Consider the following 20,168-nt stretch of genomic DNA (forward strand, 5'->3'; position numbering starts at 1 on the left):
GGTGTGTCTTGTTAAACACTTGTTTAAGGGAACACACATGAGATGAAAAATCTGCAAATATATGCAGAGTAGCAAAAAATATAAACAACTGCTCCAAGCGCAACTCTGCTTATTACATCTTTTCTTTGCCATAATTTGCTTACTGCCTTCCCCGCTCTACATCTGCTCTCTTTCCGGGAGATATCATCAGAATATGAGCTGAAGATGGCTGAAATAGGCTGAGCAAACACATGGGCTTTACAAGTAACCATGTCGGCTTTAGGGGAGGGGGACTACAGAAGGCGTTTTCTAAGCCAGGTAAGTCAGAAACAACACTGTACACTTTAAGCAATTACTCTTCTGAGCCAGTGATGGATTAGTCAAAATTTGGCTTAAAAAACAACCCTTTTTTTCCAGTGGAAATGGTATCAATACTTGAGTAGTAGCAGCAAAAAGATGAAGGGAATGAAAAAAGGCTTAACCGAAATGAAAAGAAGAGGTGCTTTGTTAAGTCTTCAAACATAAGGGAGAGACTGAATGCACAGGATTTATGGCAAGCTGTTTTCTGTTTGCCCGGAGGTGAGCTATTGCTCCTAAAAGCAGAAAATGTTTAAAATCTCCTATCACTAACAGTTAACCTAGAATTTGTATAGAGGAGCCAGACTCCATGACCACTGGTGCTGTAGAACTTCTGGGCCTTGAGAGGATAAAGCTCTAATGATATACCTCACAAAACTCCCTGGATAATAGGAAAAGTGGGTGACACGCACTGCTTGATTTTGCAGCGATAGCAGTTGGGTCTATTTTCTGGTTGGTAGGGTTTGGCGCTTTGAATAAAAAGTAAGTGGTCCTAAGGGCGTGAAAACAGAAAATGAATGAGCCAAAAAAAAAGATATTTAATTTCTTTTAAAAACTTTCTTCTGTCATATATATTAGTTGATGGCACAGCCAGCTGCTTGTGCAGAATTCCAATTCAGAAAACAGTGAGCAAATGTTTAAGAGTGCTGTATCATCTCTGTTGGCAAATTGAGATTGTGGGACGTGACTGGCTCCACCTGGCTGTGACTGCCCCTGACAGGTTGTGACCAACTGTGACAGGCTTTTTTCTGAAGTGTGACAGTAAAGGAAATGTGCTGGGGCTGTCAGTTTAGGAGTTATCATGGTGAGACGAGCATGTTCCTGTGACAGCCAGGTCAGAGATAAAAAAAAGGATAAACAGTTGGTGGTCAGGTAATGTACTGTATGTCACATGTGTATAGATACTGCAGCTAGCGCAACTGTCATGTCTTTTTTTGAGCTATGAAATCACCAATCTGCAGATAACTCCTCGCAGGCTGTTACTGACCTACCAGCGTAGATAGATATTAGAAGACATTTGTCCCCTGCCTTCGCCCACAAGTGGCCGGGATAGGCTCAGGCCCCGTGACCCCGAAGGGGAAAAAACTGAAGAAAACGAATGAATGAATATACTAGTCAAAGTTCTCGGAAAAGTTGTCACTGAAATTCTGCAACTGGTCATGCTGCAGAAATTATTTGATATTTTTGAGTAAGGTCACCTTTTTATACTTCAAATATGTTTCCAGATAAACTTCCTTTTGAAGAACAAATACTGAATGTATGTCTGCTTTCACTTTTTATATTTCTCAAGTTAATTTTCTTGCTCAAATTCCAAAATCCATTCCTGCACAATGCCAACTAAAATAGACTTTAGTGCATTTACTTTGGTCGGGCAGAGTGCTCCATCAACATCGTTTTAATGAAATCCTCAGAGCAGCTGTCTGCCTTGGATGTCTGCTCAAACAGAATGAGGAAGAGGCTGAAGGAATGGAGAAGGAGGCAAACGGGGGTGACTGACATGGGGAGATGCGGGGAATGAGGGGTTGACAAAGGGTGAGGGGGGAAGTGGGTTGCTGACTGACTGGTTAGTTTCTCAGGCACTCAGGGGGAAAGCCTGCAGGAAAGAGTGACAGAGGTCTTCCAGCAAATATACAATGAAGTAATGCAAAGATAGAGGAAAGTGTTGGACTGATTGCATAATGCTTTCCAGACACCATAATAACTCTATACATGTTTTTTTTTCTTTTTTTGTATTGTTAGATTCAATTAAAATTAAAAACTCATATGATTTCATTCTGTAAAGATTAGAAGGACACATAATCATATCAAATCATAAATGAGTCATGCATTTTTATAAACAATAAATCAATACATTTATTTTATATATGTTTAGTAGATGATGTAACAAGATGTTAAGGTGATGCCAGTTCATTGTAAATTGGTTGCAGGTGTTAGTGTGCAGGTCTCCTTGTTAGCTCTATTATGAGTGAGTGACCCGTTTGGAGTGTACTCTGCCTGTCACATAATGGCAGCTACTATAGGCTCTAACCCCATGAGACCTTGAACAGGATGAAGAGAGAGCAGAGAATAGATGGATGGAAGGACAAATTCAATGAGGACTTTAATACACAAAGACTTATACTTTACAAAGCTAGTTAAAGCTTTGTGAAGCAGCCTTTTCATGTTGTAAAGTCAGTGTTCTGATCTACTTTCGTGATGTTTTGCCATTAATTGAGGATACAATTTTACTACAAAGTAACTCATACTTTTAGCTTTAAATTGTTTTTGTGTGTTTGTAGAAGAACACACGTAGATTTTTTTGCTTTTGTATTTTAGTAATTTTTCTGCTTTTAAAACTACATGTATTGCTTTCTTTCTTTTTGTTGACTGAAGAAAGGATATCCTGTAAAGCTTTTCTAGAAATTGTCGGCCTTTGTGCACATTATATTGAAAAAGAAATTAAAATTAAACACAGCAATTATCTTATCTTATGTATTTTATTACATGCAGTTATTAAATAATGACCTTGACTGGGTAGATTCCTCATTGGATGTGGGGGGCAATTATGATCTTATCAAACACGTAAAACCTAAATAGGCCACAATTTCCCCAAAATGATTGTGAGAGTGCAGTTTTGACTCCTGAAATGAGAAAATTGTGACGGTAAAATTAATTTAGTTTGGGTTTTCTGCCTCAGGCAAACAATTTGGTTACAGTCTAGATTCAAATATTTTTCTCTAAACCCTGGCATTAAGTAAAAAATGTACTTTGTGATTTCTTCTCATTAAATGTTGTCCCCCTTTATTCAACAATAAAACATGTTTTCCTTTTTTTGATTAGACATTTGTGTTTTACAGTAAAAACGTTTTTTTCTTCTTTGGAGTGGTCCTTGACTTGAACCATAAGATTATAAATGGTTTGTCAAATCCATACAGGAGAAAAAATACATTTCGAAAAAATCCTAAAGGAAGTAATTGATATGAAATATTAGAAAAGATAGACATCCAATGGAAAATCATAAAACAACACAACAGTTTGGTAGAGATCCAAGCTGCTATTTTTAGCAGCTTGGATTTTATGTTTCCCTAAAATATAACATTCAGATAGAAGAAGTTTAAAGTTTTTTCTTATGGAGAACAAACTTTAACTGCAGAAAGATGCTTTTATTTCTTGCGTGTACATACATATTCTCTTTGAAGTTTTTCGGGTTTATTCATTATTTTTCAACTTTTTTTGTTGTGTTTTTTGTGCTCAAACTTTCCTGGTTTGAAAATATGATATTAGTTTGACCTTGATTGCTCTCTTTCTGATGCTATCTTTTGTCAGCTGTATTAGACATAACTGATGTTGGGACTCTCTGGGTTCAGAAAATTGGAGTGGCATAAGGTTCGCAATACTGAAGATTGTTACTTTTGTCCAAAAACAGGCGTCATCAATGACTGACATATGATTATGGTCTATGTTCAAATATAGAAGTTTTGGCTTTGTTTAACAAACATATTAACAAAATAAAATCTCCTTTAGGTGTACTTTTTTTCTTATTAAGCATTGATTTGACAGTCAAAGATGTAGCTAATATCATCACTTTAACATGTAGTGTTAGTAGTTGTTGAGTACCCAAAAGTAGAAGAAGATTTCTTTTTCCTTCATCACCTTTTTCAATTTCATTGCTGACAGCACTGTAAAGCTCAACAAGGTGTCTCTTTCTTTCATTTAGTGAGTGGGATAAGGTAAACACAATTTACACAATTGCTGAAATGCAAATCTGCGACAGATGGTACATCAATATGCGTCTTTTCCAGAATCCGAAAAGGGTGGCAGAAGGTGTACAGGAAATCACAATTACATCCTTTATCTGGCTGATTAGTCTGATGCAGATGACAGACGCAGAACATGTCTGTTTTCTTTAACTTCATACATTGACTGTTCTATCACATTCAAATTTTACCCGGGTGTTATTTCCAGTCAATTATATTCATGATGCCTAATTCATCTAAGGGCTATGCTATACAAGTCAACTGCATCACATCATAGATTACTTGTTAATGTCAATTTTACTTACATTTGAAAGTAAAATATAATCTAAAGGAAAAAAAAAAGTATCATAGACCATTTTACATTCAGATGAGGGGGAATGTGGACTAGTATTTTACAATAACCCCAATCTAATTGCCTTTAAAGTCTAGTAGATGTAAGGTGGCTGATTAGTGACATTTGAGTATGGCCTCACTATTTTTAGTATAGACAGAATGTATGTCACCTTTAAGACTGGGGTTTAAAGGCATATTGTGCTTTTCTTTAAAATGGTTTCTTTTAAACAGCAACGACAACAGGAAGACTGCTGCTGGCTCTGTTAAACAACAAAACTTGACACACTTTTTAAGAATACAGTTAATTTCAGGTGTTTGGGTCAGGGGTCTGCGATCTGAGGCTACGGATCCACATACTGGTCTCCATTTTGGCTCTCAAGCTTTGAAGAAAATAGTAATGATTTGAAAAAAAATGTTGTTTTTTTAAGTTCTTGGTTAATTTGCTTTAGCTAATAAACTACTGTTTGCATTTAGATTTTTAACACAACAGCAAAATTATGATAAAAGGTTAAATCTTTTGTCAGAGCGGTTTATTATTAGACTAAACTTAAAGCACATATAGATTTAGTCAAACGTTGGAATCTACACCAATTTTGTCACATTTAAATTTCATAGTAAAAGGATGAAGGACCACCATAGTTATGATGGACAATATCATGTTTATTTTGACTTTCCTAAAAGTTGCAAACCCCTGGGCCAAATAAGCCTAACAAGAAGTTTGGCTCACCATTTAGGTCAAATACATATTTTTTTTAAAAGCACAAAGTGGCTGCCGAAAAGCAAAAAAAAGCAAAAAAAGAAAATTGTTTCTGGCATTCTTAGCAAATAAAATCTTAGGTAGTAAATATTTTAATAATTAGTTTTGAACATTTAATTAACCAGTAATGTTTAACTCTACTTGGTTGAAACAAAAAACAACATGTTATTGTGATACAGCTTTTTTAACAAGATACTGAAAACACTGTCTCAGGGTTAGACAAACTACATGAGTTCAGAGTCAATCCATTTCCAATTGCACGGTTAATAGCTTAACAAGGACTTGGAGTGCAGTTACTTCTATTGGAGGTCATACTTGTTCGATAAATGACCCAAACCTCTGGATTAGTCAATGACCTGCCAGGAATATAAACCTTTCTACGTGGTTTTAAAGATAAAAAGGCTTCTTAGCTTTTGAATGCTGAAGTTTGAGACCAGCTATTAAAAGAATATCGGTCAAATTGAGGATGAAGAGAGGACAAATGCATCAAAAGAAATTTGTTCCTTTGGATGGGTTCATATGGACATTTGTGTTTTCTTTGAAAAAAAGTGCACAGGCTTGAAGCCAGCAAGTGCAGGAAAAGGATGCTAATAGAAAACAGACAAATGACAGAAACAGCAGGGCTGTCCACATAGTGTGAGCGCTGAAGCGGAGCTGAGAGAATGTCACTCGGGTCACGGGGATTTGACGGATGAGCTTTGTTACTGGCTCACTATGACCCCGCCTTTCAACCTCTCTCAGCTTCAATGACACAAGCAAACACACAAACACAAACAAAAAAATAAACACACACATAAAGGCCACCAAGGGCATATTTGTGTGTATGTGCACAAACAGAGCACCCAACACACACCTTGAACAGCGTTCACACAACTGAGAGGACAGTACCCATCGCGTGACATGTCCATCATTGACTGTGGTACAGCCGAAAACTCCAACCTGCACCTGAACTCTTCACTACCGTCCAGTGGGCATAACCCTTAAATAGAAAGGGCATCACCTTTATCTCTAAGTTGTTGTAAAGAACTGCACACTCCATTTATAAAGAAGAAACCTCGTCACGTGTCAACAAGTTGGGTTTCTTGCAAAAAAACAACAACATTTGGATAGAAAAGGTTACGATTTATTTAGCTAACAGTAACAGTTGCAAGGAAGTTGGTAAAATGCTACCCAAGACACAATAAAAACATCACAAGAGGAAGTGTTTTCCAAGCCACACTCAGAGGGGGAGCAAAACATTTTTTGGCCACGTTCTTTTAGCAGCATGTACACATTTCACAGCGAGCACATGAAGGACGACCAGCTCCACCAATGTCATCTGCATAATTTCAGCTGTTACCTTCCAGCAAATTATGCATGGGAAGTGAACTGTTGATTAAAAACAACACAGCAGACAAAGAGGGATTTAGGCAATTATTCACAGAAAAAAGATCAGATCACAGGTGGACCCCGAGGTGCACTCTAATGGCAGATGTGAAACAATCTTTTTACCACTTATGATAATGACATCCACACCACATGGTGCAAAAGCAGCCCCTGAAAGCAACTTCTCTTTTAATAGACCACACATTATATGACCAAACATCAACACAAAAAGCCTTGATTGACATGACATGCATGAAGGGGGCACTTGTACCCACAAAGTTACCATCTCCATGCTGCGGTCTCTCTGCTCTCTTGCAAAGCAGCAGTCTGTCAAATTATTTTTACCTAGTGTGCTCCTCATTAAATTAGAGCATGTTTTGGAAAATTGTTAAGAAAAGTAATGGAAAAAAATCTAATACGTATTGAGCACAAACTAAACAAATACTACAAATTCCCTAAACAATTCAAGACATTTGAGTTTGCAAAAGCAAAAACTGTTATGCATACTCTAAAATCAATGTGACTTGTTTATTTTTGACTGTACCATCACAACATAACCCTCAAATCTTACTGATAACCACCCTGTTAAGTCTGCCGATACACAAATCACCTACAGGGTAAAGTGTTGCATGCTTAAACTTGCGGAGGTAGCGGACAACCCTTTTGTCCGTTTTGCTTTGTGTGCCAAGGACATTAAAGTGTGGGTGACATGGCCTATTTTAATAAGCCAAAATATAGTAAATAGTTTCTATTTCATGTTGCGATTGTTTTTAATATTTTTCGAAAAAGAATAAATAGCGAAAAACGCAATGTAAACAACGAGGACGGCCGCCGGCTTCACGCATTCCGCCGAATTCGCGCCGCCCTGTTTGTGACGTAACGAAAGGAAGACAAGGCAGACAACATGGCTAGCACCGATAGCGAAGCACAGAGTGATGCTACCGTCTCTATTAGCGATTTATCATCAGATGAACAGAAAGATGAAGAGGAAAGTTGCGGAGATTATCATGATGATGAGTCACTTTTGCAACCGTATCGATTCGAACCCTTTTGCGAAAGTGAGGAGGATATAGCAGAAAGTAGTAGGTCTAGTGATCATGCCGATCATGACGATAGCCAGCATAAAGATTCGGCTAGACTCCAGTAAGTCTAAAAAATGTATAAAATTAAATTACTCCACTTACCCTAAAATATACTCAAAATGTCCCCTTTTGGCCTAATCTAAACAAAGGTAAACACTGGTTTTCAACCCAATTTACAAAATAAATGTCACAAAATAAAAGTTTCCCAGATGGTACTACTCTTTAGTTAACAAAGTCACTGTATACCATTAACAACTGTGGAACATTAACAGTTTTACCCGTTTGAACCCGTTTGAAACCTTTTCTCGTGCGCGCGCGCGCGCTCACACACACACAGTTCAGTTTACTCACGGTACCGGCACCTCAAAAGCAAAAGAAAAAAAACGTTGCAGGCCTGTTGCTTCTCTTGCAAAACATTGAGTGCGTTGAAATACTCCAGTTGGATCCAAGGACAACAGAAAACACGACTACTTCGCCTCAATGTGATCCATCGTGATGCACACTAGCTTAGGCTTAGCAGCCTCCGCTCCCGACTCCAGCGCCGTCCTCTCCGACCCAGAAAACGGCTCGCTCGCTTCCAGCTCACCCGCCTTTCCTCGACTCAGAAGCCAAGATCCTCCTCCCAACTCTCCGTTCAAAATTCTTCGTTTGTGTCCCGGTTTTTGTCCCTTCGAAAACGCAGACTTCTCTCCTGCAGATCTGGAGGGAAAAATCCTTCGCCGTCCACCTTCTTGAACTTTCCCCTTTTCAGCAGCGTTTCTTGTTTGGGAATTTTATACACAGATACACTTTCAGTAGATGTATTGCTACATCCAGCTGCCACACAACGACTTGGCATGTTGATGATTAACAGATTTAAACACGAGAGAAACGAAGACTACCGGTTTTGTTTACATGCTGTCCGAAGCGGAACTGCGAAAATCAACGCCTTTCATGACGTCACAGGTCATATCGGGTTCACTTCCAGCCTGCGCTCTAGCGGCAGATCCAAATCTCTGATTCTTTCGAAAGATGTCTATTATTCATATGCTTCGGATTTTTTTCGACGCGAACTATTGGTATCAATAGAATCAGCGTTTAAAGGGCTTTTTTATTTGACAAAGTTGTTCAAAGCATGGCATCCACACTTTAAAGTCCCACTCTGATCAACCTTTGATCTAAAAGCCTTCCCTGTTGTCTTTCAATATGATTGTTGTTTTTTAGCCAGAATCAAAAAAACCTGTGTTGTTTCCAAGCACATATATTCTGCAGAGCGGCAGTACTTTTGCAGAAATTTGCCTCTGAGTTGAGGGCGGAACCATCTGTTCAAAGTAAGCCTGTACTCATTTCCCATCATCCCTTTGTTCTTACCCTCTCCTGCTAGCTTAGAGCCCTTCACAACCCCCACCTAACATTGACTGTGGAGCACAAATGACGAACATGCAGTTTGGAGCCAGATGCTAGGTCAGGCGAGGAAAACGAACATGAACAAAGATATATTTGTCTGCTAACGGATGCATTGGAATTAGGAGGAGCAGGGAGCTTTTGGCCTGGTGATTGTAGTTACGTAACAACTATAAGCTTTTTTAACAGCATTTCTTGTCTGCTTATGATTCACAATGATTTGAACAAAGAAATACTCAAACACAGTTTTAATCTCAATTTTCTTTAAATATATCCTCCATTCTGAGGAATCTGCTACAAGAACATGTTAACACCAAAACACGATTCTCCTTGGAGTGGGTCTTTAATCATTTTTTCTCCATTTCTAAAGATACAAAAATCATGACCACATCTATAAATAGCATTCTTAAATATTTCCCAATGATGTATTAGCGTTCGAAATAAGCGGTTTTCCGAGACAACCAGATTTCACGGATGACAACCAAAAATGAACCTGATGGTTGACTGTGTGACAACCTGGTCTTTTATTCAACATTTTGGAATTTTTCGACTATTTTCCAAAGTTTTTGGGAAACCGAAGTCCGACATTTTAAGATAAAACCGTGTGTAGACGAACGATGTCACGAGACTTCCGAACGAACCGAGTAACGAACCCGAAGACGTGAGCGGCATCAGCCTCAGCAGACTGAGTCGGACGTGGATGATGATGACATATCCCTTGAGGAACTTGTCTGAAATTACTTGTCAAAAATGACAACATTGCAGCTGCATGTCTTGTTTAAAAGATCAGGGATATTAGTCTTTACTGCTACTGCAGTGCACAATGTAAACATGGTATCATTTACACATGTGTTTATTTGAAATAGATGTTATATCATATTATAACTTTTCATCACATATAAATATTACTTTATATTTGGAGTGCTGTACTAGTCCCAGTCCATACAAGTGTTTTAAATTTTAAAAATACTCATTAGGTTACAGTGTTGGTTAATGTAATCAATTTTCTGATATATTAATAATAATACTTTGTGTAACCAGATGCTTCAATATTTAATAAAATGTTTGTTTTTAATATTTAAAGAGTTTTTTAAATGTCCTTCATAAGAGGCAGTTGATATTAGATGTATAGAAGAAATAAAGAAGTACTGACATCTGAGTAGGTTTCGTTGCTGTTGAATATTGGTACCAAAGGACAACCAAAAATTGGGGAGGACAACCAAATATTACTTGCCAGGTTGTCAGGAGGACAACCATTTTTTCCCCCTTATTTCTAACGCTGTTGAGAGTAACAAGATAGGTGTCAAGCAAAGTTGATCATATCGGCTCTGAATAAACAATTTTATTGCATCCCTCTCAATGATTTTTTTTTTTTTTCTTGAAAGGTTAACTGACACATAAAAGCTTTAAATGTAGTTCCTAAATCTACCACCAATACGAGCATTCAGGCATTACCAAAGGCAGGAAAGCCATAGCTAAGAGGAAACCAGCAGTGATTGAACCCTCTAAATGAATTACACACAGCACCATAACAAGACCACTGCAGTTTGAGATTGTCCTGTAAGGCTAATTAATCATGACTTTGGTGGGCTGCCAGTAGAGAGGGAGGACAGCTTCCCTCTGTCTTAAAGGTGCGCAACATTGCTCCAGAGCAAACCCACATCCAGGGTTAACACTATTACCAGCATGCACTCTCATCCACGGCTCCAACATCACACCACAGGCACTGTCATTGATGTAGTTAGAGTTGCAGGCACGGATTAGAAAGCAGTTTAGAGCAAAAATGAGTCATGTTCAAAAATGATCTGGTAGCAAACACAAATACATTGCAATAATAAAAGTATAAAGGTAAGGCATCATCTGAATGTTTTTGTTCAACATATTGCTCAACAAAATGTATGAACCACATCCTTTCTGAGAAAAAAGAGAACCTTTCTATAATTACAGCTGTCCATGCTTTGACCTCTGAGCTCTTTTAGGTTTTATGGATACCAGCCATATGGACTCTTTGTAGAATCTTCATTAAAAGACTTCAAAACACCGAGCACAATCTATAATCCAATCTTTTTAAACTGTTTCATTAGGTAGCTTAGTGGGACAGACAACAGAGGTGCTGCTCCCCTTTGTTGCTGAATAATGCTAATTCAGCTAAGTTTAGCCACAGGGGTTAAGAATACAAAGCAGGCTATTCCTGGGGAGCGATTAGCTCTTAGTCACCCTGATGGGAGGTCAAATCTCCTCTGGCTGAAACCTCACCACTGTTGATCATACCTTGGAAACCAACTTAGCTTGTTTAACCTGAAGTAATGAGTCTCTGGAAAAGCAATTTTAATCTATTACCATTTTATTTATTTTTTTGTTTGTTTTCAACATTTACATAATCAAAACAATATTTTATTAATATATGTTTATTTATTTAGAATATTTCTGACTGGACAAAATGCCTTTGATCTAAAGGGTTACATGTCTTGTCATATCTCTGATGTTTATCCAAAAATAGGCCCTTTTATATTATAATCTATTCAGATTGTATTCATATTTATTCATAAGCTTTATTGTACCACCATAGAATGGCAAATTCACAATGAATGTGGTGACTGATTTACAGAGAACACCCCCAAGGTGATTTAATGAAACAAGTCGAACTTTCAGTTCCAAGGTAAAGCTGTCTGGTAGGACTTGTGTGGAACACTGGAGGCTGTCAAACCAAAATTCAAAGAGGATCACAGGAGAACAAGATATGGTTCAGCCAAATAAAATATATTCATCTTAAAACTGATTAAGCTTTTCACAACAAGTAAAACCAAACTGTTTAATGTTAAATAAAAAGAACAATGCTCTTTCCAGCAGACAATTGGAACAAATATTATAAAGTGAGTACAAAATATTATTCAAAGTTCGATGATAAGACTTGTTTTTAGGTAAGACATTAACTATTATCAAATCTACCTCATGCAACAAATTCAACATATAAAAACGATTCAATAGGTTGAACCAAATTTGTTCTGATCTATTTAGTTTATCACATCTGCACTTATTATTTTACTTAAATCTTCACAATTTTGATTAGGATTTTAATTTGCCTCACTTTAGCCTTTACATTTTACTTAAAGACTCTGATGAAAATTGTGTTTTTGGTTTTTTAACATTATTTTGGCATTCCTCTTAAAATGGAGGGCAATGTAAAGAAAATTACACTTAAAATGGCATTACTGTTTATTTCTTTATTTAAATTAATGTAAACCAACAAGGAAAAGCTCTTGAAAAAAGCTTGTAGATGTAACGTATAAACTACAGTTGCCAGGTCACAAGCTCCATGCTCCTTTCCATTCTGATGCATCTACTTGCAGACAAATAGATCCATGTGCCTCTTTATTTCCCTCTTCCACAAAGGTATATGGCTAAAAACTGTACATCTGGATAGCTCCAATGTTTTTCACCATTTTGTTGCATAAGTAATGTAAGGTTAAGGGTGTGACGGGGTGTATGCTAACGGGAGAGAGTGTAATTAAGTGTTTGATGGGAAGGGAGCTGGCTTTCTCTCCGCTAACTGTACCGCCCACAAGTCAGGGGCAAATTTCCAGTGTACTGCCTCTCTGCAGAAACTAAGTCCAAAAAAATGACACAGATTTTTCAATTTTGGCTTAAAAAGGCATGAATTATGCCTAAAAGACCACTGGGAACACTTTTCTGAGTGGTGCTTTAATTGTAGATGCTTGGGTATGGACAATTTCCCAGTCAAATATGAAATGTGGAAATTTATTTTGATTATAAATATAAATATATATATATATATATATATATATATATATATATATATATATATATATATATATATATATATATATATATTTAGGGTGTTAAATACATAAAAAATTATATTTTAATTGTAACCAGTGCATCATCATAATCTACCTTTTTTTTGTTAAATGATCTAAAATCATTTTATGTGCCTCACACAAATAGAATCATAGGTCTGTAGTAGTGACCAAACTAGCCTGGAAATAAAAGTCTCAAAATCAGCTAGTGTAACATAATATGATGTAAATATCCATGTTGAGACTTTTCATAGACCTTCATTCATTTTATACAATCTGACACTAATGCATAATAAGTTTATACCTAATCTCAGTTGGCAGAGCAGCACTAACTTTAGAAATGGTATCTGGCAGATTATAACCACTCTTTGCTCCCCATAAAGACCACATACCAAACAGTATTAGTGAACATATCTTTTAATATTTCATTAAATCACATGTATATGTATCCACACATGCGGTTGCGCACACAGTTGCTATTCTCCAACCCAGTATGGAACTGCCACCAAAATAACCTTACTGCCTGCTTGTGAGACTGCGAAAGTGGGTTGAGACGTAGAAACAGGAGAGGTAGAAACTGAAGTAACGATGGCTGCTAATAATTACAGATCTGTAGCGTGGAGGAGTTAATGAGGAGCTAAAGCCTCCCATGATGCCATAGTACGAACGAACGAGTAGTGAGGGAGAAGGGAGGGAAAAAGAGGTGGGAGATGTCAGTTTGAGGGGCTGCAGTGCCCTTTGCTTTCTCTGCACTCAGGGCATGCCAACGAGAGAGAAGGCTTCCCAGAGGAGGCTAGTCTCCACACTAATGAAGATGTGACAGAACTCCAGTCTGTGACTTGGTGAGTGTAAGGAAGTGGAGGAAGAGGGATGAGGAAGAAGAGTGACAGCTCATATAAAATAGATGGCACTGAGAAGGTGAGAGGCATTTAAAAAGAATGAACTGTGTCAGCGCCAAAACTTTGTTCGAGTGAAGCGAGGAAGCTTGTGTTTTTTAATTGCTGTGTATTCAGTAAAGTTATATTAAAACTTTCTCTGTAGACCACCACTAAATTGGTTTCTAATGCAAAACAACTGTAAAAACATAAAAAAAGGGAAAGTGGAGGTACTCACCAGAGAGCTGGTGTAGCTGGGATCAGATGTGTCATCCTGTAGATAGCGTGACAGGCCAAAGTCTGATACTTTACAAACCAAGTTGCTGTTGACAAGAATGTTTCTTGCAGCCAGGTCACGATGAACATAATTCATTTCTGAGAGATATTTCATTCCTGCTGCGATGCCGCGCATCATTCCCACCAACTGGATCACTGTGAACTGACCGTCATTTTGCTGGGGAACACATAAATGAAAAGAATTATAGTGTTGACAATCTTTTAAAGGGCACAGACGCACACAATTTGATCATGTGATTTACAGAAAACCAATTAATGTTGCAGAAGAAATAAGAAATTATATTGGTCTTTCAATAAACCATCCATCCATCCATCCATCCATCCATCCATCCATCCATCCATCCATCCATCCATCCATCCATCCATCCATCCATCCGTATAGCAACCAAAGTGCTGAACATACAGTCAAATATAAATAAAATCACTAAACAGTAGAGAAGCAATAACGATTAAGCAATAAAAGCAATGAAACAATAAAAGCCATAAAACAACATAGGTAAAGAAGCAGAGTTATTATTACCGTGTTAACCATTTATAATATTGTGTGGGTGTCATCTTTTTTATTGTTTATTTTTTGTTTAAGATATTTTAATTAGAAGACATCTGCACCTCTTTTTGATTTTGTGACAATTTCTGATACATTTAGGTTCCTAAGAAAATAATGACAGTACATGGTTATTAAATAAGAATAAACTGATTCCATTATGCAGCATTTTATTAAGTAAAGTAATAAAAACTTCAGTCAAGTCACAAATATTTAACTCACATGGAATTTATATTTCTGTACTATCAGTGCTTAGTGTTGTCACTAACTTTGAGAATGGGCAAATTCAATGTGATAAGAGGATTTTCCCCAGATACATCTCAGAATATCACGATTCACTGAGTTGATTTACTTTTATTTAATGTTTTGAAAAATCCTCCTTTGAATACTCACTGACTCATTTCATGGTGATGCTTAAGAGTTTAACCAATCCGTCATAAAACCGTCTTTTTTCAGTATAGTCCTGTATGATCACTAATGAAGCTGCTTGAGGAATCATAATGCCCAGGACATTTTCTTACAGCTTGGTCCTCTTTTTTGAATCAAACATAGAACGATATTTAAAAATATGAAATGGCACAGTGGGCCATATATTCAGTGAAGCCTGGTTGAGGTGTTGTAGTCCTTAATCTCTCTGTTTTGGTCGCTCTACTCTGGTTTGACTGTTCACAAGCCTTTGAACTCTAGAAACACAGTAACAAATAAGTGTGTAAGCGAGATCGATGGAAACACGAGTCGGATATGGCGGTTAGCAAAGCTAACTTCAAAGAGGCCATTTAAACCCACCAGAGATCAAAGTGGAATAAAACACCAATCCGTGAGATTGAAGAAAGGAGGGAAAAAAGCACAGCTGAATATTGATTAAATTGTGTGTCTGCTCAATTCTCACCACAAAAGAAAGAGTGAAAAGCTAGTAATAGCTCCTGGCATTAATTGAGTAGTTTAAGGCTAACAAGTTGAGGCAAAGTAAATTAGTCAATTTTTGCTTGATTTAAATTGCCTATTTGTTGTAGCTGGGCGTGTCCTTAGTTGACTCAGGATTAATCAGAAATGGTTGAGTCGATTGGGATGATCTTTAAACTAAATTTCAGACCAGCTCCTACTATAGACAATCTAAACAGAATAAGCAAACCTTTTTCACTCACCCTTAGAAAAGAGTCAAGGGCACCATTCTCCATAAACTCTGTGAGGATCATGACAGGCCGGCTCTTTGTGACGACCCCCTCCAAGCGTATTATGTTTGGGTGGTCAAACTGACCCATGATTGAAGCCTCAGATAGGAAGTCTCGCCTCTGCTTCTCCACGTAGCCGGCCTTGAGTGTTTTAATGGCGACGAAGATCTCCCTCTTACCAGGCAGCTTCAAACGGCCTTTGTACACCTCACCAAATTCACCTGATAAAGCAGACAAGTGCAGAGTCAAAACCAGCTACTCATTAATCTGTTTTAAAAGTCGTAGTTTGAAAAAAGTTTGTCAAACACTCCAATTTCATTATACTTGTGACAATGACAAACAAAGATCTATCTGTCTAAACTTCTTTGTCTTTTTAATGATGTTTTGCTGTCCAGTTTAGACAAGAGTCATCTAACAAGACAACAAGGATAATGCATAGTGCATTTACGTGTGTGAAGCAAAAAGTGCAGTGCCAAGCACTATTTAGTAAACATCTGGAACCCATTTGATTAATTATCACCACTCTGGTATCCTGCAGAGATACCAAACGGTGAAATGAACAAAAAATAAACAATCTTAAATTTGTAATTCCCTGTGAAATGTTCCACTACCTTACTTTTGCTCAGTAATGAGTTTGTTTCATCCACAAGATCTCATAGTGAAAAATGTAAAAGTTATAGCAATACAAAGATTCAAAGCTGTGTTTGCCTCCAGTTGGTCAAAAGTTACTTCAAAGCCCTTAACCGCATGCTCATGGTTTTGAATAAACATTTTTATTTTCTGCTGAAACAAAGACATATGCAAGATGTATGCAAATATTTTCCATATTCAGTCAATTAAAAAGGTTTGATGCAAGGTAGAGCTTATTTAGAGCAAAACCAATAAAGCAAAAGCCTAGAGACGCACAGGAAATATGCAGAGAGCCTTGAGTTATTTCTAATACCCTTAGGTCCCTTGGTAGCTAACCCATATACTGCTGGTGCAGTTGACATGGGGCGTCATGTTTCCCTGATCGAAGTAGCTGCCAAAAGGGTTAGCTTTATGACCCTGAACAGATTTCATCCAGACTTAATTGCACACAGACATGTACATGTCTGAAATGACAGAAATACACAGAAAGATACTCTACAAGTAATCCAGACCCTTTTTTTTGCCTCACCTGCACCAATCACCTCCTCTATCTTGACAGTGGAGACGTCAATCTCCTTGGCAAATTCTCTCACAGCTTCATTGGGGTCTTCATAGGTAAAAGGATCAATGTAGATCTTCATTCCTGGAGAGCCTGAGAAGTGGGTCGGGCAGCCAAGTGGGGATGGGCAGTTAGACATGTCGGCTCGCAAAGAGAGTTCTAGAACAACCAAAGTGTTTCTATGAGCTTTCCAAAAGAAGATACTGTTCTTTATTTGATGGGCAATGTCTTGCATTAATGGGTGATTATTGCAGTAATACTTCAAGTTAATGCACTATATGACATAGCATTACTTAAACTCACTACAAGCTGTTAACTGTGGCAAATGATGCAAACTCCATTTACTCTGTGATCCAAATCTGAGATAGGCCACAGAACAGCAGATATAAATTAATTATATGTATCTTAAGCACAATAAATACTAAGGTAGGTGATAAGGTAGACCAGACTAAGGCTAAATGATCCAATGATTCATTCAAGCAAATAATGGACTGGTAATTTTTATTTTATCTTTTTTTTCATGTAAGCTTTTTTTCTGTATTTTTCTTTTAGATTCTTTTACAATACAGTACAAAGGGACAGATATAAAAGCTAGGATTTATTGATATAAAATGCAGATTTTTTTGTATAACTTCATTTTAGTAAAAGATTATTATTATTATTTATTTATTTATTTATTTATTTTTCTCTACTATTTGTTTCCATAGGGGCTCTATCAGGGGAAACACTGCTATAAACAAGCTCTTTTTCGATTTCACAATAGCAAAGTTCAGTTTATCACATGCTTGGTTATTATTTTATTTTAAGTAAGTGACTTAAGGCCACAAGACAAACAACAATGCGGCCATATATAAATCACCACTATGGCAGTGAAGGGCGTCCCTCTTTCTCAGATCACTTTTTGCTCCTCTAAGCTCTGTAGATATTATTTGAATGAATCCATCTCCTTCAAGCCAATTTTGTGTTTAGTCATTTGCCTTTATTACATAGAAGGATGGAGGGGTCTCAAGAGACAGAGCAGGGACAGTTTTAGTCCTAGGATCAGAGTGCCTCACCTTGCTCTTGACTAAAATCCAATTTCAGTTACAACACAAATTGCTTTCAACCCCTTTTTGGTGGGTGTAATTGATCATTACAGATTCTATGCATATTGAATCCAAGCTAATTCATCTGAGAGTGTTGCCTTTGCAGCACTTGAAGTCTTAGCATGTAGGATTCACACTAACAGGCTTTTGGGAGCAGATCTACAAACTATCTTAAGCTCATGTGCACATACTTGGAAGTAAACATGCATCCACTACATTCCAATTTACAGCCTAGAGCTGACTTTCATTTATAATTTAAAATGCAAAGAGTTTATTTCTTTCCCTCCTTGTAGTGCAGCCCCGGTTAAGTGGACTGATTTATATATGGCCACTTCATAAAAAACAAGACTACCATTTTAATATTTTACAGACTTTTCCTTGGTAAATGTATCAGAATACAATTTTTCCTTTAACAAAGACAGACAATCTTTGTAGGAGAGGAGACATCTCAAAATTTGCAAAACTCCCCTCGTATATCAAATAAGTAAAAAATATACAAAATAGAAACATTTTTTGTGCATTGTTATTTAAGTCTTTTATGCTGAGTATTTCCTGATACAGTAAAAAGAAGGTTGCAGATTTGTCTTTATTTTTTGTAATGTTCTGCCTTCACCCTGCAGCACATAACTCTCAATGGATCAGCTGTCAACTTAGCAGTGACTGAGGCAACACAACCCATAAGGAGGTACGGTTTCTTTGCCATAATTAGTCAGAGCTGTAGGGTGTAACAATAGTAGGCAGAGGGGATTTAATGTTGTAGCTAATAGGTTTAAATGAAAATGTACTGCAGAGTCCATAACCATGTTATTTTCACCATTGGCCATCAGTGAGCTTACTATTTGTCTATTCGCCTTGCTTTCTGAGTGGCTCTAATGTATCCACAAATCAACCACCCAGGAGTAATGCTTACACTGATCTATTTCTGCTGAAGTCACAATTGGATTAAAGGTCTTACTTAACAAAATTTACATACTGTTTTAGGACCAAGAGATATCTCTGTAACAGAAAGACAAGCTCAATAAATCATCATTGTTTGAAGTTAAAGGGACACTTCCATATGTTTGCCTTTCAGCAAGAGAGCACCATTTTTTCTCTATGTCTTTTCCCTGACAATATCTGTAATTCACAATTTTATCTTTAATGTCATTATAGGCTTAAAGAAAAAAACAAAAAGTTGCAGAGCACCATATTTTGGTTGCTATGAAGTGGACACCAATTTGGATTGCAGATTTTTCTCCTGCCTAATTAACACATTTTTCATCAGAACAATTAAAATAAATGATGTTTGTGTTTCACAGTATGATTTAAAGAAAAGCTCTAGCAATTATATGGATTAACTGTGTCCGAAAATAAACGTGATAAGGCATTTACACAATTTATTAATTTTAAAAGGAAACAAAATTTGCTATTAACAGCTTTAAGTTCATAAAAATATGTGCCACAATATTTAGGACAATTACGTGTAATTACTTATCCTACTGCGCTGTGAATAATCATTTGTAACACTTCTACTTTTATTAATGTATTCTCCTTTCAATAAAAAGTCAAATCTAAATGTATTTTGGGAATAAGAAATGGGTTTCCCTTTCAACTCTTATTTATGAGCACCACTTGCAGAAGTCCAAACATCTGCAGCAACAAAAGAACCAACAGGGCTCAGAGATTAGTCATTTAAAATGTGTTGGTGTGCATATGCAGGGACGCATTAGGGCATGAAATATGTAGGAGAGGGAAGTCTACGAGGAAAAGGAGCCACTGTGAAAACTTTCTGATTCAGCTAAATGAGGTCATGAACGCAGGCCACACGATGAGGCATCACTGGATTTCTTTGTCTAAGTTTCAGTCACTTTCTAAAGCTGTCACATCGAAGTTTGGAGAAATCTTTAAAAGTCAGATTTCAAAGCAAAGATCGTTCAGTTGCATCACTACATTTTCATTATTCTTGCAGCAGCATTTCTATTGAGCAGGGCTGAAAAAGTGTACTGATGTGTGCGGCATCAGACAGCTGCTTGAAGGCTCTTTTCTGAAGGTTCACCTAAAATGATTGGCTGACTAGTTCCATTTTGTTCCTGCTCAGAATGCTGTCATTCCAAATGTATTTGTCAAATTTTGAATAGACAAAGGAAAACAATGCCACATGCAATGGTGGCGGCTAATGAGGATTTTTAGATGGCTGACGGTCTAAATCTCTGCAT

The 20,168-nt window shown here is 37.1% G+C and overlaps 1 protein-coding gene across 2 annotated transcripts in view; it reads right to left on the reverse strand.

The window, feature by feature from the left end:
* Positions 1-20,168, reverse strand: part of LOC101173092 (ephrin type-B receptor 1-B) — a 159,582-nt gene that overhangs the window by 11,124 nt on the left and 128,290 nt on the right. The window contains exons 10-12 of one of the 2 annotated variants that reach the window (XM_004079228.4): positions 16,859-16,981; positions 15,673-15,920; positions 13,925-14,140 (exon numbers count right to left, since the gene is read on the reverse strand). In XM_004079228.4, coding sequence (XP_004079276.2) covers positions 13,925-14,140; positions 15,673-15,920; positions 16,859-16,981 — 587 coding nt within the window. Of the gene's footprint in view, positions 1-13,924; positions 14,141-15,672; positions 15,921-16,858; positions 17,048-20,168 lie in introns of both variants that reach the window. The other variant, XM_011486792.3, reaches the window with a different exon arrangement.

The sequence above is a fragment of the Oryzias latipes genome, chromosome 17, assembly GCF_002234675.1.
Source record: "Oryzias latipes chromosome 17, ASM223467v1".
Classification (NCBI taxonomy): domain Eukaryota; kingdom Metazoa; phylum Chordata; class Actinopteri; order Beloniformes; family Adrianichthyidae; genus Oryzias; species Oryzias latipes.